General features: G+C 38.7%; 1 protein-coding gene across 1 annotated transcript in view; it reads right to left on the bottom strand.

Annotated features, from left to right (window-relative positions):
• Nucleotides 1–23,751, bottom strand: part of ADAMTSL3 (ADAMTS like 3) — a 189,368-nt gene that overhangs the window by 7,631 nt on the left and 157,986 nt on the right. The window contains exons 21-26 of the mRNA XM_074155696.1: nt 19,504–20,584; nt 17,211–17,338; nt 16,695–16,823; nt 4,205–4,387; nt 2,049–2,168; nt 1,030–1,242 (exon numbers count right to left, since the gene is read on the bottom strand). Of these exons, the coding sequence (XP_074011797.1) occupies nt 1,030–1,242; nt 2,049–2,168; nt 4,205–4,387; nt 16,695–16,823; nt 17,211–17,338; nt 19,504–20,584 (1,854 nt within the window). The remainder of the gene's footprint in view (nt 1–1,029; nt 1,243–2,048; nt 2,169–4,204; nt 4,388–16,694; nt 16,824–17,210; nt 17,339–19,503; nt 20,585–23,751) is intronic.

Below are 23,751 nucleotides of genomic sequence, written 5' to 3' on the forward strand. Positions count from 1 at the left end.
ATAAACTTGTGCACAGTGTAGGGGATTCGCAAGACCTGGTCTTACGGCTTGAGTCCTGTGCACATCAACAGTAAGCCAAATCGTATTGATAGGATAATAATTAAATCACAGGCAACAACTTTCAATTTCATCATATACTTGTTTTTAAAACTGATTTGCATTCCCTGGGTATTGGCTGGTTAGAGATACTTTTTAAACTGTCAAATGGAATTTGATGCATTGCTGCCTGACTCTTAGTAGGATCTAAGACCCTAATTCTCTTTTTAAAAGCCCAATTATAATGTAATTAATTTCTAAGGCGCTTTAAATATTTACAAACTTTATACAACGTTTGCAGATAAAGCCTATTGCCCCGCTCGGGCATGTGTAAGATCCTTGTCAAATTAGTCTATAATCCTCAGTTGCACATTATAGAGCCTACTATTAGAAATGTAGTTTTGTACAAGCGCATTCCATTGGAGAATGTTACAAAGCATTCTTGAAAACTTAACATTACTTAACATTGTAGTGTGCCCTAGAACATTGATGTGTTTAAGGGTGACTACAGTAAGATGGTTACCATATCACTGTAATGAGATGCTGGAATATGACAATTATATTAAAATTATTTTGATTATAGTTAAGATATTTCCAAAGATGACCTCAAAGTCAGTTTTGTTTCAGTTTGGTGGGGTATCATGGCAGCAATCTGTATGATTTGTTGAAGAGGAAGTTGAGAAAACCTGCCTAATCTAAAACTGTTTAAGCAGCAAGACACCGAATCAGGCAACGTTGTCTCTGCTTCTCAACTACACAGGGAAGAAATGAGAACCCCCACATCATATTTGGATACACATTAATTCCCATATCCAACTCTGGGTATGGACATTGTCTATTGACTTAAATGGGACTATTCATATATGTGAAGTTAAACATGTATTTCTGAATTACTTTCTGTGTATAAAAGCAGGTTATGTTTCAGGAAAGTCTTTATAGAGTGAAAGAAATTATTAAAAAATTTAAGAATTTGTCATATAATTTTCAACAAACCTTCCTTCTTGACATTTACCCAAACTGACATTGGTTTTGCAGTAGCAGAAGTCCAACATTGGAATTGTCCAGCAAATTGACCGGAGTTGGTGTTCACCTCTAGGATACGACCCCCAACCAGGGTTCGGTATTCCAAGGTCTTAACTTGGTCAATAGGACTACCTCCGAAAAGCCAGTGAACTGTATTTCTGTAGCTGGGCAGCACCGGGCAACCTAAAAATCAACACCAGTTTAGCAGGTTTTTCTAAACACATTGAAATGTTTGTGGATAAGTATGTACGATTGTGTGGTTCTACATAAAAGACCTTACCAGTCTAAATAAAAACAATAGTATGCAGAAATTCACTGAAGTCCAAGCTATGGCCTAAAATCCTGACTGCCCCTTGAGGGTTATCAGTTGCAGGAGCTGATATATACTTACCATATTTCTTTATATTTTCCCTTTCAGCAAGTTCTTACAAATTTAATTTCTATATTAACAAAGGGGTGGGGGGAACAACTGATTGAATGGAACAAAGATTTCATCCCAGACTCTACAACATGCAAATAGGTTTGTCATGAAAGAGTTTCTATCTGTTTTGGAAAGGAGTCATCAACACATTAAATGAAATTGCTGCATTTTTACTCCACAGGCACAATCAGGGTTGGAAACAGGTATCCATTTAGAGAGAAAAATAAAAAAAAACATTTCTAGAGCCCAGCTGAATCCCTCCCATCATCTTCAAGCAAAGCTCAAAAAGAAATTACGCAGCTTCAGTCTCATGGTGAGTCACCCAGTTGATGCCTAAAGGGTCACCATTTTGAAACGTTTTTTGAAAAGCTGAATCAAAAATAATTGTGTGTCTTACTCTGAGGCTCCCTCCCTGACAACAGAAAGCTGAGATATGATTAGGAAATCCAGAAGGTCACCAAACCTGGACTCTTAAGAATTACACTCACTTTCTCCAAGGGGTCCTCTCCATTTTAATGAAATTAATAAACAATATAATTTAAATAACAAAGCAGAAACAACAACATACCTATTCTTAGTGGATCTCCAGGTACCACACTGACATTTGTACCAATTCCAGACGCCATTAGGACACGCTTTCTTCTGCTTCCCTTTGATAATAGAGTGTTATTCTCTATAAATCTTTGTTCTGTAACACAAAGCAGAAGATCTCTTCTTAGCAAGAATTAAATCAAGATGCTAAAAAAAAAAATTGTATCAAAATATCCAACATGCTAGTTATGAAGCAGAAAGATAATAGCACTTTGGAATTCTTTAGGGTCAACTTCATTTATGCACTTAAATTGTCTAGCTAACAAATGTACTTCAGATATGTAAACAGGGACACACAGAAATTATTTATAATGTTTAGGCAATTTTCTGAATTAATCAAATTTATTGAATTTCATTTATTAGAAAAATAAGCCTGCAACACAGTGTAAAAACAAGATTTACAGGATGTACGATGTATTTCCTATTTCTCATTACAATGTTATTTATTATTTCATTACAAGTCATTCACATACAGAAATTTTAAGAAAAATAATTCTCTCATTGGAATCAGGCCAATTCCTCTGTTCTATTAGATGGAATTATGACAAAGTGCTACAACAGAAAAAAAGAAGAAAACCTTTTAAAATCTCATTATGCACAGAGATAGCATAATGTCTGCAGAATCATATGCCTATCACTATAGCAACTCCTCCTTTTTATCATCTGCCAGACAGAATAACTGCCAAAAATGTGGGCAATCTGTCAGTGACATACAGTTCTTGCCACTTAGTCAACATTTCTGTTTTAATGAATGTGCATAATATTGATGATTCTCCTTCCACAACAGTTTAAATCTTTTGTTGTATTCTAACTTCCATGGGTCGTTTTACATTGGTTCAGTGTTTTTCCTCAGTGTGCAATGTCTGTACAAAGCCTCTTGCTTGTCTGCGTAAACACTGAGACAAAAAACGATCCCAAGGACCAGAGCAAGGCCAGCCCCATGCAGGCAGAAGGCAGTTGCCTTGCCAGTCCTTAGGAACTTTTATTGGAAAGGCTGCACTGATTTTGCACCACTGATTGACTGTCCCAGGTCAGGCAGTAATTGCTGTAGTGAAGTCCCAAAGGCTGACATGATGTTGCTTTAGACAACACTGAGTCAGTGCAATCTGCAAGTCCTCACCCCAGAAGTCCTCCTGTGCAGTTCTGCAAAGCCAAAAAAAATTGCAGAATCTGGCGCTCTCCTATCCACTCAAGATTTATTTAAACAAATGTCACATGACCAGGAACAAAAACGAAGTTTAGATTCTAGTGAGCAACCTTCCCTGTCACATCATGATAATAATATTCCTCTCTGGAACATCTGAAGTCTTGATGTACTCCAGGAAAACCAAAACCAAGAAGGGAGCTTCTACACTCATCCTCAGACAGAGACTCCTATTATGTCTTTGGTAGGTCTTCCTTGGCCAACAGATACAAACATTTATAACCTGCCCCACATACATGTGCCTAAGAAAGCAAGCTCTTTGTAGCAGGATTGGCCATGTATAACTGCGTTGTACTTCATACAGAAAAATGGTGAGAAAGTTAATCTCTAGAGCTGAATGATCCATTTACTGGAGCTATTTGCAAGGTATGATTGTATTACACAGTATTACATTATTAATCTACTTAAAATAGAGTCTTCAAATTGAGTTTTTCTTTGCATTTTCTCTTCTGAGACTCAGCAGTTCATATTCAGCATTTTTTGTTTTCCATGTCCCTAAGTTTTATTGGTCTCTATAGTTAAAGAAGAAAACAACACCCAAACCCAGCCTTTGCTTTCATTTCACTTCATTTCCCTGCAGATTTTCTGAATAAATCAAGCCTGCCCCGTTTCCCTAGATAAAAGCATCGGGAACAATGTAATATGATAGTGGATTTTCTAATGCATTTGCTGGTTTAAGGGCTGATAGTTGTTGTCTGGAAGCAAGAAGATGGAACAACTTTCACAGAAGTCACAAGTCAACCATCTGCACCTACATCCACTATTACAGGAAACACCAAATAGAGAACAGATCCCAGGGAGTCAGATGCAATCAAAAATTCCAAGTTCCTAATAAAGTGTTAAATATCACCCCAACTATTTTATTGGTTAAACTTCATAATCAGTGTCTCACTGTTTTTATCAGTAAGGAATTCTCATTTAGCACTTACCAGTTAACTGGAGAACAGACGCAGCTTCAGCTTTTCCAAGAGCATTAGTTGCTCTGCAAGTGTATGTTCCTGCATCTTCATGGGAAACATTCCTCAGAAGTAAAGAGCCATTCAAAACCAAGAAAGGATTGATTTGTAGAATGTCTGTCTTCTTAAACCATGTTAGATTTGGTTGGGGAACACCTTTAAAATGCAAATAATTAAAACATTCATTGTGAGAGAGAACTGCTAACTGCTATCATAACATCCAAGAATCATAAATTCCTTTGTCATTTCACAGACACCTTAAACCAAAGCAACAACATTGCAGCAAAACAAGTACTTTTTCCACTCAAAACAAAACCTTTTAGTTGTGAGCCCATTAACAATTCAGCATCCCACAAAGATTAAAGGTTAAGTAAGCACTGTAGGGCAAGCTCACAGAGCAGCTTTAAGAACTGCTATCAGTCCTACAAAAGCAACATGCTCATGTGTCCTGCTACTGAAAGATGTGAGATTGTTAACCCCAATCAGGACCAACTGACATAAAAACCCGCACGGCATCTTTTCATTCAACCTGCATCCCAGAATATATGAAGGAAGCAATGAATATTCAATATCTAATTAAAAATAAAGGAAAAAAAAAGGAGGTAAATATTTGTCTTGAAGAAAAAAGGATATATTTGTCAATTAGATTAGAAAATACATGTATCTAATTTCTGCTAAAAATGCTCCTGGAAATTTCTGCAAATTGCTGATGTCATATATACAACTTGTAACAACGCAGTGTGAAGGAAAAGGAACAGAAGGAGCTATTAACAACTAAATGAGGGCTCAGTTGTTAAGTAATCTCATTTACCTTGTTATAGAAAGCCAAAGGTCTATCATCATTCCTATTGTAACGCTTGAACTCAGTTTTTGCAGATAACTTGTCATTCTGAATTTTAATCAATTAATTACTTTGGACATTTATTTTTAATTAGATGTTTTTTCCACTGGCACAGTACCTCCTCTGTGGGAGGACTTCTCCTGTTTTATTTTTCTCAAACATTTGCCTTTAAAAAGATACTTTGCAAGTTGGCAAGTCAGATGCTTCATTGCTTGTGCTCTGGTTGAGCTGCTGCAGCAGAAGTGTTCTTTCAAAACTCCAAAATCCCAGATAAATCACTGGGGAAGTGTGACATACGTGGCACAGTGACTAGACGCAGAGGCGCACAAAGGTGCAGGACACAAGACAAGTCAGGACAGTTAAACTGTCTTTCACCTGAACTCTTTTTTCACTAAATATATTGATCAGCGCTCACTGGAGACTTCCAAAACAGGTTCTGCTATAGAAGCTGACCTGAATGTGGGACATTTGGAAGGTTCAGCCATATTGAATGCTAATTCAGTCTCCTTTCTTCGCAGATCATTGTGCAGTATTACTTTACAGATGATGTCTTCATGATGTGGAATAGCCTTTAGGAACAACTTTAACATTTCAATCACTGGCTTAGCACTTCCAATGCACACCTCAAGTTTTTCCTTTACTGGTAATAGGAACCAGACATATTTTTTGGAACCTGCTTATTTCACTGAAGGAAAAAGCTCCCCCCCCAGTTTTGTCTAGAAAGACAGCAGAGAGAAGCACTCTTCTGCATAATCACAGATTTTATTCTAGACAATTTAGCAGCTGTTCAGTGCTTTTAAACTCCTGAGATTTTGTTTTACTGAATAAAACCGTGTAAAACAAAGTGCAGATATGCAGAGCTCACAAGGGTCCAAAAAACCAGGCTGTTTTTCAAGTTTCCAGAAGAAGCTTTATGCCACTTCAAAAAATCCTTTTGGAATTAGGATGAGGTCTTGTTTTAAGGGTCTTTTTTCCATTTTACCCCAGCTTTCTGGCTAAAGTGTATCATTCTCAGACATATTTTTCCTTTACACTGTACTTTCCATGGCCATTCAGGCGTATATACTTACTATACAGATGGGCTGAGGAGGTGCTGTGAGGATGCTGGGCTGTTTTAATCTAAGGCCTAGAGGTTTGCAGCCAGACTACCTTCACTGGCACTAAAATCCTGCAGACCAATCAGAGGCAAAAATAAGCCAAAAGCAAAGGTGGGACTGAAGTAAAAAGATTTTAAGTCAAATTCCACAAAACACAAAAATGCAAAAATGTTTGGAAAGGTTCAAATTTAGGCTTTTAACCTGAGCCTCTGTCAAACTGCAGCCCAATGTCACCCCGTGATAGAGTCCTCCCTCTCCTCTCACCACAGCATTCAGAAATGTACCTCATTCCTGCGATTTAACTTAAGTAAAAAATGTCTTTCTTCCAAACTTGGTTTGTATCCTAGAGTTTATCCCGGAAAATTTGCCATGTCTCTACTCTTCTACCCGTGTCTCACTCAGAGACATGTAGAGCCTTTTAAAACCTGGACTGGAGTTCAGTTTGCAGAAGAAATCTGCAGAATAGCTTCGCCTCTCATTTTAAGTTCAAAATTTGGTATCTGTCACACACCTTAAACTCAATTTAAGTTATAGCAAATGATTCCTCTTTCTTCCTCCAAAGAGCTGTATATATTTCTCTTTGGGGGAAATAAGCAAGTAATACCACACACACACAAGTAAATCAGACCATTTCTCAATTGAATAATGTGAATACACAAACATAAATTCTAGATCTGAGGAGCAGAAGTGTGGACACAGCCCTATATGGCAGTTGAGAAACCAGTCTGAGTGAAACGCACAAGGAATCCATCCAAGCAATCCTAGGGGCGCTGCCTCTTACAGAAAAAGTGGGGGGAAAAATCCATGAAAAATGATCGGCTAAATACATAATGAAAAAAAACCCAAAACACTATTATTCATAGTACGTGATTATTGCACACTGTCATTTTAGAACAGAGTTAATGTTATCTAGATACCTTCAGGGTGCATCCCTAAACGTGAGCTATTTGAGCTGAAAATAGTAGTGAGGTTAATCACAACACTACTGCATTGTATTTTACCCCTAAAGTAGGATTATTATCTTAGAGTTAATAATTTTTATGTGAAGTGTGTGCTGAGTCCCTCTTAGATGGCCTCTTCACAATCATTTTGAGGACCCTTCAAGTTTTGCATTTCATGGTTCCTTTTCTTTCTCCAGTCTTTCTATCATGTGGAAACCATTTCACTATCAGAGTGAGCCTGGGAGATACTGGGCCATCTCCTTAAGAACCACTAGTATTTGCAATCAAGCTCCTTCTGTGTCCTTTTTCATCAGCTTCTGGTTAGGTTGCCATTAAGAATATTAAGGCAAATCCTCAGCTTGAGCCCTGAACTAAGAAAAAAGGAAAATACCGTTCAGGGACCTGTTACAGGCTGGAGTATGGCATGAAGAGAGGAGGGGAGGCAGGACTCTGCACTCTCTGCAGTCAGGACTCTAACCCTGCCTTTCAGGGGAACCCAAAACTGGGGAGCAGAAATGTGATATAAAGCTTTTGGAGTTGTGCATCCAGAGAGATGCCACAGAGAATCTGGCCAGAAAAAAAAAATGTTTATTGTGTGGTACAATCCCATCTGCTGATAGATACCCTATAAGTGGAGTAAAAAAATAAAGCAGGAGAAAAAGACATCCCTTATACTCCAGCTTCTTTGCGTTTTTGGCAAAGCAGGGTGTACTTTTCAAGCTGTTCAGGACAGCTTCAGTTTATCTGTACGTCCACAATGCCAGTGAAATATCCTTTTCTGCCATAATTCTCATGAGAGTTATGAATTATGACATAACACAACCCCAGCATACAGTCACCATTTATCTATTTCAGGTAAAACGCCTTCCATCATGCAGAATTTCAGTGCTTTTCCTTTAGAAATTAGACTCTGTATTTACTACTCTGGAGATAAGACTTTTCTTCCCTGCTGGTGTGCGGCACTGCACACTGAGTTAAGTCTCATCTGACAGCCCTTGTGAGAAAGCAGGCAAAGTATACAATTCCCAATTCGTCTTGTGACAAGACTCCTACAGTAGCACTGTGAAATGCACTGATTTTCCTACACAGAAACTGCAGGACAGAGTTCAAGCACACCATCAAAATGCAAGAAAAGCTCTTTTTTTCCTAGGCAAACAGTTAAGGCCTAAAACTTGTGCTTTACCCTTTGGTATTAATGTAAATAGAACTTTAAAAGTTTTAAGTACCGTTTTCTTATCCAAGCAGAAACTAAACTAAGCAAAAATAAGCCAAACATGAGGTGTTGGTGTTTTCTTTTTTTTTTTTTCTTAAAGGAGCTGAAATTATAGTTAAGTTTTGAGACATACTTGCAGGATTTCATGGAGGAGTTTTGTCCTGTGCACAAGGTTGAATTTGACTGCAGATGCTTGACTCTTCTTTACATAAAGGTTGATTTACATAGGGATTTTACATGGATAAAAATAACATTCACACTGTCTTCAAGAGCCTCTTCCATTACAGAATTATAGTGAGAAGACTAGTAACAGAGATGCTTAAAAGCTAGTTATGTTGAATTTTAAAAATATTTCCTCCTCACTGCTATAATTTTCTGCCCTAGAAGTTTCTATTGTTGTCATTTGTCCTTTCCTGGACAGTTTAAAATGTGTCTTTACCTAACTGTCCAAATTTAACACATCTATATAAGCTTCTTCTACAGAATATCTGCCTTTCTGAATCCATCAGAAGACACAAGGTCATTCTGGAAATCATTTGCTAGACCTTCTCTTCAGGAAAAAAAGTAAATCTTCCAGTTTGTAATCCTGGAAGGAAGTTATTCCCTATCTATATCCAAGAAAATATTACTTTCAAGATGAAGAACTCCCGGGTTGATCCCCAGCCAGTACAAAAAGGGGAAGAGGAAAGAGATGGCCTGTAGCCACCTTTGTTTCCTTCATCCCCCACTTCCACGCAGATGCAGCTGAGGATGAGCCCAAAGTTATGAACTCACCCAAACTGCCAAAGGTTCAGAATCCCTGAGTGCAATTTAGATCCCAGTGATTCGAATGGGAGAACCATCACTGACATCAGTGAGTAGCAGAATCAAACAATCATATTGCATGGCTCTAAATCAGGAAAGCACTTAAGCATAGGATTAAATCCACCCCTATTAGGGAATGCAATTAAATGCATACTTAAAATTAAGGATGGCTGTAATTGTCCTTCAGGAACAAAGATGTATTCCTGAACTCAGGCCATCTTAGTCTTCGGAAACCTTAAAAATCAGAATCTTAATCTTGCAATGGATATAAATCCTCCGATGTAAAAAATCTCTACTACAGACCTAAGTGGCTATAAAACTTTAAAATAAGTTTAATCTATTTTTCTGACCTCAAACACAGTTTATTTTCCACTAGCACTGGAGCAGCTCTAAAATACTCAATGTTCCATGAAAAAAAAAGTCATTTTCCACCGTGAGTGGCCCTGGGACAGCAAATGTTATGGAAAAAAACTCCAGCTCCGGATGGGACTGTGAAACACGTGTTTAAAAAAAGAAAAAAAAAAAAGGAATCCACACTATAGGGTGCCCTTAAAATATTCAGTGTTCAAAAACAAATTTCCTCCAACCTTGAAAGCCCTATGAAATATTACACACCATAAAAATCTTGGCCTACTAACTAGTTGCTCTAAAACATTGGATATGTCTTCAGAAATTTTTCTCCCAGCTATGTAGAATCTCATAAAGTATTCTGTATTTCCCATTCAAGAGCAAGGAGAACTGTGCTGGCACAAATCACATTTTGCTGCACTTTGCTAAAAGTTTACCTAACTGTAGAGGCTAAATTCACATGTCATCTTTCAGAGGAAATGATTCTGGGTCAGTAATATACACAACGAATGTCATCTCATTATTATTTATTCTACACTCACTAACACCTACAGTGGATTTAGCATAATTTACAATGTAATTTCTTTGATTGATACATCTTCATATTTTCTGCAGCAAAAGTCACAAACTGCCTTTATATTCATCTGAATTATGCTTGAGCGATCAGCTTCTAGTGAACCCTAAAAAGCCTAAACCATGTTGCTACTGAAATTACCTGTATGAATCTTGCCAACTTCACCGGGATTAATAACCTTGCACAGAGAGCCAGCGTGAGACGTTTTGGCACTTGCTCTGATCCTCCAACCTACCCTCTGATGCTGCCCCATTCTCTTGCAATCTTTCAAAGCTATTGCCTCTGCCTCTTGCTACCAGCCAAGCAACAGCCCCTCTTCCTAGGTGGTAGCAACATCTGGCAGGATTTAGATATACTTACTGACATCTGGTGACCTCCTTAGAGGGGTTCCTGAAGCAAGACCCCTTCCCATCCCACCCTTGCTACAGCGCTGTCGGGTCTTGTTTAGTTCTCTGGCTGTCAGCTCAAAGAGAACTCGATCTTTTTTCCAGCTGCAGGAGTTTAAGGCTAATATTTTTCAAAATCAGGCATTTAAAATAAGGCAACTATATTTAGGTAACTAAATAAGAGGATCTGAGTTAAGTATGAACTCAGAAACGACTGCTAGACTGAATTCTGCAGACTCCCAACAAAGACTTGGTTGGTGCACATTAGGGCAATTCTACGATTCAGCACTGTTATCAGAGACTGGTTTGCCCAACTGGTTAGTAATTATACTTTGTCTTTACTGAAGAGCTGTGTTACGCCACCAAGAACCCAGACATTTATGGTCATAAAGTAGATACATACTCAGGGACTTGGAAAATATAATTTTATCAGAAATTAAAGAACTACACAGGAATTGCCATTCTTAGTCAGACCTGAAGTCCACTAAACTCAGCACTTTGTGTCCAATGATGGGCACCTGGGGATGTGTAGGCAATGAGTACTAAAACCATGGCACTTATTGAATGACCTTTCCTCAATATATCTTCCTAGCTTCCAGAATCAGAAGTAGCACTTAGACCGTCATAGAATCATAGAATCCTCTGGGCTGGAAGGGACCTTCAAAGGTCATCTAGTCCGACCCCCCCCGCAGTCAGTGGGGACATCCCCAACTAGACCAGGTTGCCCAGGGCCTCGTCGAGCCTTACCTTGAATGTCTCCAGGGAAGGGGCCTCAACCACCTCCCTTGGCAACCTATTCCAGTGCTCCACCACCCTCATGGTAAAGAACTTATTCCTAATGTCTAATCTAAATCTGCTTTTTTCCAGTTTAAAGCCATTACCCCTTGTTCTGTCATTGCCGGCCTTTGTAAACAGACTGTCTCCAGCCTTCCCGTAGGCCCCCTTCAGGTACTGGAAGGTTGCTATTAGGTCTCCCCGGAACCTCCTCTTCTCCAGGCTGAACAACCCCAGCTCCTTCAGCCTGTCCTCGTAGCAGAGGTGCTCCAACCCCCTGCTTGTTTCCTCTAATATTGCTATCTTTTCTAGCACTACTATATCCTTTTGGAGATGAGAGTAGCAAGTTGCAAACGTGATTCCCAACAGCTTTAAGCAATAGCTCATTTTCTATTCTTTTGTCCATTCCTCTGCCATTAGTTTTGATTTGCCTGTATGGACACCACCCAGGGAGTGTGCTGGTGTTCCCATGGAACTAACCAGTGTGACTCCACAAATCTTTCTCCAAGTGGCAGTCATTCAGGTACAGCCATGTGCATGTGTCTATATTTAAGGTTGTTTGTTCTATATATACATTTATTCTGTAAATATCAATTCTGAACATCTGTTGCCCTCATTTAGCTATTAAACATTATTTGAGTGATCCTGCTGCAACTCTTTGCAGAGAGTTTAAGATCTGATCTTTATAAATCTTGATTTTTCACAGCTTTAGTCAACTAACTGTTCACATTCTTTTACAGAACTTATATAAAAATGTTGAACATCACAAATCCCGGAACAGAATCTTGGGGCACCCTACTGGTAACCTCTATCCACTGCAAAATTTGACCACTTGTTCCTTCCAACCATTTAATGAGTTACTTACCAACGAGCTAACCTCTGCTTTTACACTATGAGAATTTGTTAAGCTTTACCTAGGGAACTTGACAGCTTTTTGCAAATTGAAGTAGGAAGTATCAAGGGAATAGCCACATGTTTGCTGAGCATTCCAAGAACTCTCATAGATTTATGAAATTTTACCTTCCTCTAGCACAAACCATCTTAACCCTTCCTGAATTAGGTATTTGAAGGAAACCTCTGCTCCAATAGGGAAAGCTGGGAAAAAAAGGGAGAAATACACACCAAAAAAAGCAATTCTGTAGACTGTTCCAGTTTTCCCCCTCCTCCCCAGGAATTCTGTAGGCTATGTCTACATTAGCAAGTAGCAGAGGACATCAGGAATATGCCTTTAAAGAGACCTAGTTGGTACTGAAGTCCCAAAACACATCCAATATGTGTTTGGATGAGGGTTGCTTTGAACTACTTGGTGAACCTTGCCAGGACCATTGGACTTACTGCCCATCAATATCTGGAAAATAATATATACAGTCCCTAGGTACACCTTTCAGTTTGGTTATATCCAAAGGGATTCAGTTTTCAGGTTCCCAGACTGTTGCAAGGCACAAAGCAAAGCACAATTAAGCTTTTGAAGTAGATCTTTCAGTTCTTCCCACTTATGTCCGAACAAACAAACCTTCTAATGTAGATGCACTTACAGTGAAAAGAAACATAAAAGCAAAAGATTTTCCTTTTATTATACTAATTATAAATAGTGTCATTCCTTCCTCATACAATAAATCTGTGCTTATCCCTTCAAACCTTTTAAACCCATTATTTATATCTTTTAGAAGAACACATAAAAAACCCTTAAAGAAATGAAGAGCCAGAATCCTATGTATTAAGCAGCTACTTTTCCTCACTGAATGGTCTTCGGGGGGGTTAAGCACAGAAGACAAAGAACAGCATCAAAGTTACATTTAGAATAGTGTGGGGAAATGAAGGAACAGATGGAAAATCAAATTCTTGATTTATCTGGACCAGTTTCAAGTTCCAATACTGACAGCAAGTAGCTGGTCCATCTTTGTGAAACGTATGTGCAAAAAGATGACCCTGATTCAACAGGTTTTGTGTGTTTCTCACAATTTTTTAATCAATATGTTATTCTTAGAGAGCCAAAATATATCCATAGGCATTAAGAATTTGGATAAAGATGGAGTTTCTACTTTTAGAAGCCTCTGTGCCAAGATATTTCAGAGATACAATATAATGTGTAAACAACCTCAATTCGGTGTATGTTTACTTCTACTGTCTCACCAGCAGGTGGCAGACAATGCACATTTTAGACATCTTTTCATTCCCTCCCCCCCCCCCCCCCGCTATTTTACTTCAACTTAAAGCTTTCAAGATTTCACAATAAATGGAGTCTGACAGTTTTAGTTTATTTTAGTAATAATCACAAGACGATCTTTTCTGCAAATACAATAAATGTTATCCAAGAGCAATTTGGAGCAATCAGTATTGATATTTATACCATGTGTGTTGATTGAAAAGCTCTTGGCTGTAAGAATGGAATATGAATCTATTCAGAATGTTATGAATATCTTCTAGACTATGCTCGTGTGGGAGCTATAAAAGTGAGTTCATTATAATTAGTGGAAAAATAGTTTTTTTATAAATTAAAAAGAGAAAAGAAATCGATACTATAGCTTCAGCAGTTTAGCTAACTTTTCTTAATCTATTCTTTGATGTTCTTCTATTTATCAGGATACACTGCTCTTCAGCATTTCAAAGTTTTTTTTCAATCTGAATGTGATTTTTGGAGTGTGCAAGAAAGACTTTCAAAAGGACAAAAAGAACCAAATCAGCAACAAAAAAAAAAAAAAAAAAAGGAGAGAGAGAAAAACACCCTTGTAGTCAGCTGGCTAACACTGCATGTAATTTAAACTTCATTAATGTTAAACTTCATGTCCTTTCCATTAAAACCATCAAACAAGAGCTGTCCTGTGTAACATGCCCTAATGAACCCAGAGCCCCTTAAGTGGAATATACTTCAGGCCTTGAATATTAAAGGGTGTATTGTAGAGTCATTAGCCAGCCAGGAGAGGAGGAAGCTAGGAAAGTGTATCTTCTTTTACAACATCGCCTCCTCTTTACCTTTCATAATTGCCTTTTTCAGATTGTTGGGTAAGCTGCTCCTACTTCCAGCTGAAGTTCTGCTCTATGGCATGATATTCTCTCCTAAATGAATCATTAATTTACCATTTTGCATATGTGCAGAATTTTCTATGTATTTCAGAAAGAAAAGTCCTGAGTAGACCTTACACTGCTAGACACAAAATGTAGAACTCTATATGTAGACTTATTCACAGAGAAAACTATGGTTTGAAAACTATAAAGAAGCATTATAAGTTATTCAGCCTCCAGAAAAAAACCTCAGAAGTCACTGCAGCCAAGAAATTTAAATGTAATTTAAGAATTCTGCTAGTGGCACAGCACTAATATTCTTCACAGACACCTTATTCATTAGATGGTTCTTCTTATGGACGACTATTTTGTGGGCTAGAAAGAGTCCCATAGATCAGATGTATCTGCTCGATGCCACTGAGAAATCTGCATGAGTAACATCTGTCTAGAAGGACCCTGAATAAGTATGTAGCAGAACATGAAGAACACACAAAGTCTTATCTAGTTACACTTCACTCAGGACAGGGAGAGAAGTTGTCACCCAAAAAGAAAACACATCCTTCTTTCTGAGAGTTCAGGAGGAACGGCAGTGAAGAAAAGGTGCTCCAGATCTAGCCAAGGTCTCCCCGACACTAAAAGAAGGGCTCTCTTATAATTAATTGTATAGTTCATTGTAAGAGATCCTCAGCTTATAGACAGTCACATTCAATTACTGTCCAACGGCATTTTTTCTCTAGATATTAGTTGTAAGGATTTGCAGCGGGCTATGACTCCAAGAAGGCAAGAGATCATTACTGTAAATCAACATGCCTGATGAGGAGAAAAGGGCACTTGCAGACTCATTGCCTGTTGGTAGGAACAGAACCTTTAGAGTGCATAGAAATATTTGTATTTTTTTCTGATTCAAGCTCTTGGTTGTTTGGTAATTCACATGCTGTTTTATCAGCATTCACAGCAAAGTTCTCATCCTACCACACAGCAAATGCACATATTTTGGGGTCCCACTTATTGGACAAACTTATCAGCAATAAAGAGTTATTTAAGTTCAGTCTTCTAAAGTCAGTGGTTTATTACTTTTCATTAAGGAAAGGAGATCAGAAAAACTCTGCTTCCATCATTGCATAAGTTTTTTCTGCTTCTAGGCTTAGTGACATTTTAAGACATGCAAGCTCTATTTTATTCACAAAGAGTAATGCTTACTTCCTTGGCAATGACAGGAAATAAAGCAATTAGATAAATCATTTTTTAAGTCAACACTGGTGTCTTAGCATAACTAAAGTTTGGCTCATGAATATACACAGTTCTAAAGCATTTGGAAGTCTACAGTCCCATGTGAAAATATTAATTTATATTTAAATTGCTAACTGCTTACCCATCCTAACAATATTAATATTAACAGCGTGACATTAACTCTCTGCTGGATTTGAGATGTAGGTCAGTTATACATAGAGTTGCCAAACTATAGTTGGAAAATATTACTTCATCAAAGAATTAGCCTTGGTACAACAGTGAACAGCAGAGCCATGTGTCCTAATACATGTCAGCCTGGCGCCACTATTGTATGCAGAGCTATTTGCATACATATATATATATATTTCTGTCACTCCTCTGGTTCAATATCAACACGCCTTCCGCTGTGGACTCCCCCAGCAACATGAATGTGAAGGGCACGCTGGCTTCTCTGCTGCCTCTCTTTGCACTCAGTTGTGATGTTCATTGCTATTAGCACTTTCATACACCATCTTCAACATGGCACAAAGGGCTCACCTTAGCTTATTAAATACCTGACAGAATGTTGTGACTGTGAGTTAAATCTTACAATTTAAACTTAAGAGATAGCAATGATGAGATTAAAAAGAAAATATCTACCTTTCCAACAAAGGACTAGAAAATAAAATGAAGTGGTGAAGCGCTTAATTAATGCATGTAGGTTCTGATTAACATTAATGCTGCTCCACAGATGTTGAGCTTGAAAATACCGATATGCTCTCATGGCTCAGCACTTTTCCTTGTTTCCTTACTGCAGCTGCAGACTGATGGCTCTAAAAGGTAAGTTTACTTCACCGTCAGGTTTAAAGTTCTATTAAGCTATGGCTGGAGATTTCATTTTTGGTTTTAACAATAGCCTAGACATATGTGCATCTCAAACAGGGATAAAGAAAGTTCTCTGATGAGCAAGTCAGCTGGCCATGCTTGCTCTTGCAGCAATACAGTCATTCACTGGTCAGCTTTAAGCTCTGTAGCGGAGCCTCAGACCACTTCATGGAAAGAAAAGTAATTTTAAAGGAAACTCTGTGTGAATGCATACATGTGTGTGTGTAAACTAAAGACAGAAAAGAAATAAGACTGTTGCGGGTGACATGCCTAATAAAAAATTACTAATGATCTATCATTTTCTGCTCTCACTGGTAATTTCTTTCAAGATGTAAGGTAAATTTTTGATTCCAACATTACAAGGAACTTCAGTGCAGTTCTTGCTTACCTTTCACTGGACATTCAACCATAATATTTGCTCCAGTTCTCGCCATGATTGTACCTCCAACAACTGCTGAGAGACTGCTGGCTTCCAGATTTGTAACGTTTAACACAGAGGACAAGATGACAGGAATCTCTTTGAAATTAAAGGGATAATCAGTTTTAAAAGCTTTATTTTACTTTTAAATATAGATCTTAGATCTTGTATTTAAAAAATATAGATCTTATAGATCTTGTATTTAAATTTAATAATAAAAAAAATAAATTTAATAATAAAATCATGTTTGAAACAGAAGTCAGTTTGCAAAGCAGCAGCCAGAAAATACAGGTGGGATAGGTACAAGCAGACTCAGTTCACACCTGCTGTGGTTTTACAGCAAAAACACCATCTTATCACTACCTGTTAAATCAGGCAGAGTTTCATGGATTTCACACACAAAAAAATATTTCACATTGTAATGGGGATGGGTGCTTATATATTAAAAAAAAAGTTACATGCCCGATTCTGTGGATGCAGTCTTACCTGCACGCAATAGCAATGATGTTTCCATATCAAACCCAAAGTCATTAACAACCAGGCATCCATAAGTACCAAGTTCCTTTTGAGTAGGATTCTGAATCTGCACTTTTCCAATGGTGTCTAGGATCACCCTGCAGAGTATTCAAGGAAAGACAAGGGTTATTACCCTGGGACAAACCCAGCTGAATCTTCCTGCAAGAGTTACAGATACAGCAGCAAAACTCCGTTTTAGAAGTTTACTGTTCTAGACCAGTGCATACAGTAACAGTTCTGCCTCCTCTTTGGTGACAACAGGGGAACACTCAGGGGTACATGCATGGAAGATTCTTCAGATATCCTTCTTCTACAAAGCTGTGTCCTAGCTGCAGCCCTTTGGAGGACAGCAAGTTTGCTACTATAAACCAGAATCCCTCAGGAACAGCAGCATGAATAAATCAGACTACCACAATTACAAGTATTAGGCTTGGCAAGAAATCCATCTATCCAGAGCAAGCTTGGTTTTCAGCAGGACTGGGAAATTCACAAATGTATGGTCTAATCTGACTTCCAAATTACTGTATGTTTGTTGTTTGCTTTGGTTTGGGTTTGTTGTTGTTTTGTTTGGTTTCTGTTTTGTTTTTTTTTAAATATTATAATCATTGAAGCTGAAGTCTTCCACCAAAAACCCACTGGTGTCTTGAATACCTTGAATACCTTGCACTGAGGGGCAAGGTCAGGGAGAGTGCACCACAGGGGACAAGCCTGAAAACAGCAGCCTGGACTTTTCCCCCTCGTTACCTTTCTCAGCATTAAGGTACATGAATCACGCCATACACTCATCACATCCAAAAACCCTGTAGCTCTGGCATTCTCCCACACTGAGTACACTTACAAAAGTAAGAGATACACAAAACCTCTTAAAAATACCTGTGTCTCAGCAAAACAAGCCACCTCATGCATGGCTCAAGTAAGGCCTTCTTTTACAAACCCAACAGAAAAACAGCTCATTTACCTCCCCACGTTCTTTTTCAGAGGCAATGCTATTAATGTCACTGGCTTTTGGGTACACATACATATATATGGATTTGTGTATAAGAAACCTTACTGTAAAAAAAATAGGAAAGAAACCTACTTTGCCAATGTATCCCTTAAGTGCAAGAATATCAGTCTGAGCTAAAATGAAGGCAAGTGATGAAAGCAGACATTAGGAATCAAACAGATACTTGTGAATAAATAAAACACCATCATGTCCAAAAAACAAAAGTATCACTTGCAACAAATTAATGGGAAATTATGCGTATTTCACAAAATAAACATAACTGGTGGGAGCTACATGGTTCCAAAAACATCTGCACTTTTAAAAATGGCTCAGTTTTGGTGTCTTTGCTTTAATTGATAGCCCTGCAGAAGTATATTTTTCTTGGCAGTGTGGTTAATCAGTTAAGTATGTTGAGAAATATCCAAAAGTGCCTTTATCATTTCAGAATCGGTTTTTTCATTACTCAAGAGCTAGCTGTAATTCCAAGAGGCTCACACACAAAGTTAATGTTAATATTATCAGGTGAGCTTCTAATTTATCAGCAATGGAGTAAAAGTGTTTGCTCAGTCTTGAGCAAATATCTGAATGTAACACACACTTGCTGTACTTGTTCTTCAGGCATAGTTCTCAAATTGTGACGGTAATAGAGGTCCTTTATTATTTTGTGGTCCTTTATTATTTCATTATTACTGTCCTCAACAGAAATATCTGTAAATTCTGAAGCATTGAAAAACAACCATAAATGCTCATTCTTTCTTTTTAAATTGAAGTCATGCAGCTACAGTTATGCCTAAAGATTTACTGGGAGGAAGGATATGGTGACGGTAGGAGTGATATTTTCCCTTCTTAAAATGAGTAAGAACTAAGACTTCTTTTCATCTATACCATGGCAGAGGTTTTTAATGTGTTCCTACTGTATCCGGTATCTGAAAGAATCCAATAGGCTTCTGAATTTGAGTATAAATCTGTTCATTTTCTGATGCAGCTGAAATGACGAAGGCTGATCACAAAATAGAATTAGGACATCCAAAACACTTCACCTAGTAAAAAAGTCAACCATCCCGCATAATATCCTGGACACGGACATACACTTGGATGTTAGTAAAGCCAAACAACATGACAGACACTTGAAAGAAAAAAAAAATAAATTAAATAGAAAGATGGAAGGCACGGTGTTCACGCTTACCTCATTTTTAATACTGCACAGCAGGGTGGATTTTTACAATTGATAGTGACATAGTAAGTCATTCAAAAATAAAAGAGAAGATATTTACTTACTTCTCAGAGGCTTTTAATGTCTCGCCGTCTTTTGTCCAAGTATACTTCACTTCACTAATACCAGCTGTTTCACACAGGAGATTGACAGCATGGGTATTCTTGGTCAGAAAAACCGTATTTCCAATTCGTACAGTTACTGTTCTGTTGAAGGAAACACGAGGAATTTCCTTTTGCCTCATAATAACTGGAACCTTCTGGTCAAACATTAACTTATCAACAGTTTTTGTGCTGAAACGTTCAGATTCATTTGGTGATTTGCCTGTGAGTTTTGAGGCAAGTTTCTCATCCTGGACCCCTTTCCATTTTTCAGTAGCTGGTTGTGGAGGCCTAGATAATTCAGCAATTAATTGATAAATGACCTGGGATGCCAAATCATCATTGACTTCTCCAGCTTCAATCAGCTGACTCATGTTCCTTATCAGTTCTTCAAACTGCGCAGTGTCCATGCTGTAGGCACCCTGGAGAACTGCTGCCTCCAGACGTTTATTCTTGAATTCACGAGAGCTGAAGTCTTCTGCTGAATTACTCCCAAAGGTTCCAAGGTTGCGCAGAAATGGCTGATCGTTTACCTGCCTGTCACCCAGATAGAGCTCATTCTTCTTACTCCACATTTGCCACATTTTGCTCATTTTATGCCATTTGGCCCCAAAGCTGTTAGCCTCATTGTGATCTGTGTTACTGGTCTCACTGGAATGTTTTCTAAGATTTGGTGGTTCTATCAACCTGTTGTCAGTACCAATGAGTTTGAGTACAAATGTCTCATGCACAGAGCCTGCAATACAGCGGTACACACCAATATCAGTAGCTTCAAGACTATGTATTTTCAGTGAGCCTGACTTAGTGATGCCAAGTCTTTTAGAGTTTTGTAAGGGCTGTCCATCCTTCTCCCACCGGATAAGTGATTTCTGGAACCTCCGTACAGGACACTTAATTACAACAGATGTTTTTGGAAGTAAATAGGCTCGGCTTCCTATGGTAAAATTAATGCGCTTCTCTTGTCTTGTTTGAATATAGACTCGGTGAATGCTGACGATCTGAGGTCTGTGAGCAGAATACTTTTCTGGAAGCTTTGGTTTAAACTCTGAAAGAAAAGTGTTGAAAAGTATCTAATCATTGGCACTCATGCTTACAAAATCTACTTTTCACAGAATGCTTGACAGAGCTTTTCCTGACTTTGTTCAAGTCAGATTGCAACATGCTGAGCTTTTATCTGAGTCACAAAAATGCAAAAATACGAACAACATGAAACCATATCATTCCCCTGCTCCAACCAAGAATTCTATTGCTTCTTCCCCAAAAATAAAAAGATACGGGCAACATATACCTATATGAAGGACACAAATGTTGCACACATATATAAATGTATACATATACATGTAATATATATTAATTTTTGCTATATATGGAATTCTATTATGGTTATGTTTCCTATATGTTTCCTACTGCTGCCTCAGAAAGGCTAGGCATGACAGGAACGGGAAAAGTGAATCAAAAAAATTAGGACGCATTATCACTTTCCCCACATTTGAGCACTGTTGAGCACAGAATGACCTAAATAAAACAAAACCTATCCAAAAAGTAAAGCTCCCCTTGACTGGCATTTAAATTGTTGCCTGGCAGTGCTGGTTGTCTGATTGAGTCAGGCCAAATTGATAGCAACACAGGAGGTGAAAGAACCAGTCAACGAAGACACAGTACATGCAACAAGCAAAGCCACCATGTAATCATTGTCTGAGGGTAATTTCTTTGGGTTGAAAGATGAGTGGTTCACAGTGTTCTGCCAAGAAAGTAGGGAGGAAAGGGAGGAAAGAGAGAAATAAGTAAAAATTTTGAGAGGTTGAATGTAGTAATCAGAGGAATTGACAAAAGCAGACATTTACCGCACAAAGCTTCATGCAGACTGGGTATGGAGACACTGGGTATCATGGAGCTCCTCCTGCATTGTACTGCAGGCACTGGGATGCTGAAAGGTTTCTGGGGAGATTCCGTGATGCCGTGAGATGCCTGAATGAACACCACCACAGGCAGCTTTCCCAGCGGTGGCTGGGTAGGCAAGCTGGAGACACCACCAGAATGACTGCAATGTTTCGGATACCTCTGTGTTGACTCACTGCTGGCAACTACTGTGCCCCACTTTGATCAGCAGAACAAATTTTACTAAGAAAACACTAGGTAGGTGAGAAACAAAGCACTGTAGGAGGCGTGGAGCAAGGGCACGCACCCCCTGAGCTCGTTCCATGCAAGCTAGAATTGGCCAGCTGGGAAGAGTCGGGAAACACTCGGCGTTGGTGCTAGAAAACAATCCAATTGTGTTTGGTAACCCAGCCCTTTGGTATGTGACAGAGAAAAAACTCAGAGCCTGCAGAATGAGTTGATGAGCCAGGAAACGGACATATAAACCAAATTGTTTCTCAGCGTGCCTGAAATCATTACTACTATTCCACTTGGTAAACACATAAATAAAATGACAACTACAGTGATGGCACACAACTGATATTTGAACAACTGCATGCTTCTTCCATGCACATGCTCCAAATATGCTGTGAAGAAATAGGTGAAAAGCTAAATGCTTCAAGCATTCAATAAGTGTGTACACTATATAAACTACACCCCAGAGTGCATTCTTATGCTTATAAAACAAAATGGTTATTTTCAGTGTTTTGGGTAATGAGTTCAGACCTGTGGGGATATCATGGTTTCATAATTACACAGCTTTTAAATCAGTATTCGTTATCCAGATACATGGTTCCCTCAACCATTTCACGTGGTACAACAAATAAATTGCTTTAGGCACTCAGTTTACTAAAATTATTGAAGTAGCGTCCTGTTTTTAATAAGTTATTGGGCCCCAAATATTTATTTTTAGGGAAGCGTTCCAGTATTAAATCTTCGATTTCCAAAATCCAACTTACAGACACAGTAAGTGTAACTTTAAACACACAAATTAAAATACTTCAGGCTGTGCTCTGTTTACACTAGTTATTCCAACATGGAATTAAACCCAGTGCATACTTATAAATACGTTAACAAGTCTCATCCATTTCATTTTTTAAGAAAAGAAAGACCACTAACTCTCATTAGCAGTTCAACACTAAAGGGTGTGTATATTTTTACTGGTGACTGGTGAGCAGGGTTAGGAGTGAAACAAAGTTCAGAGTTGCGGATGGCAGGCCATATAAATATATAAGGTCATATAAATATATGAGGCCACATAAGTGTGCATTTTCTGGATCCTTAGTATCATCCAATCTTGCAGCTGCTGAGGTAACAGCCTGTTTGGGAGAGGGTTTTTTTTTCTACAAGGTAAACGTTGCTTAAGGTTTAGATCGTACTGGAGCCATTGGACCTCATTATCACCTGGTACAAATCCATCTGCATCTATGACCTATAATGGTCCTTCTACAGCTTCAGCTGAGCGTCAGGTCCTGGTGACCTCAGGGCGAGACTGGTGTTATTTCCTATTTCTCAGAGCCCACAGTCAGGAACGCTTCTGACTTAATAGGGCTTATTAAGTAGAAAACAGCTACGATTACTAGTCCCAGGGTAAAAGATTAAGTCTAAAAAGCCTCAGCACTGTCACGAGACAGTAAAAGGAAGGAGCTCATCTGAGCCACGCAAGCATAATCTTGAGGAGGCACATTCAGAAACACTGCTCCCAAAGGCAAGACCCCCTCACAGCACATGTGCTCTGCACTGAGTCCGCGTCACTCTCCTGCTAGCCATCTGCCCGTCCCAGAGCCATGCTACATTCCTGCCTTCTACTCACTCCCCCTTCAAGGCAGCCTGAACCCATGTTGCAGAAGAAGATGCCTCCTGCGTGTTCCTGTGAATCCAAAGCCTGCTGCTGCCCTGGCTCCTTCTGCAAAACCCAAACTGGAACTCTGGGTATGGACATGTCTCACACCTTCCCCTGTCCTCCTGCTGCGCAGCCGGGAATTGCCAGGCAGATCCGAGCTGCGAAGGGCTCCCTTGTTCCAAATGGTTGTGGAGATGAAGGGAGAGGACAGTGATTCTCTTTTATGACTTTGATCTGCACCCACTCAGTGCAACCGTGTTCCCTCTGCAGTCCACTGTCCTGCTTTCTTGGCACTGTGGTGGAAGCTGACAATGTAACTTTAATATCAGACTGTGCTAAGCAATTTGCAAACCAGCTACATTGCCATTCAACTATCCACAATTAATTAAATTCAGATAGATATGCAGCTCAAAATATTTTATTAAACCTTATGCCAAGGACATTCCTGAAAG

The sequence above is a fragment of the Numenius arquata genome, chromosome 11 (assembly GCF_964106895.1).
Source record: "Numenius arquata chromosome 11, bNumArq3.hap1.1, whole genome shotgun sequence".
Classification (NCBI taxonomy): domain Eukaryota; kingdom Metazoa; phylum Chordata; class Aves; order Charadriiformes; family Scolopacidae; genus Numenius; species Numenius arquata.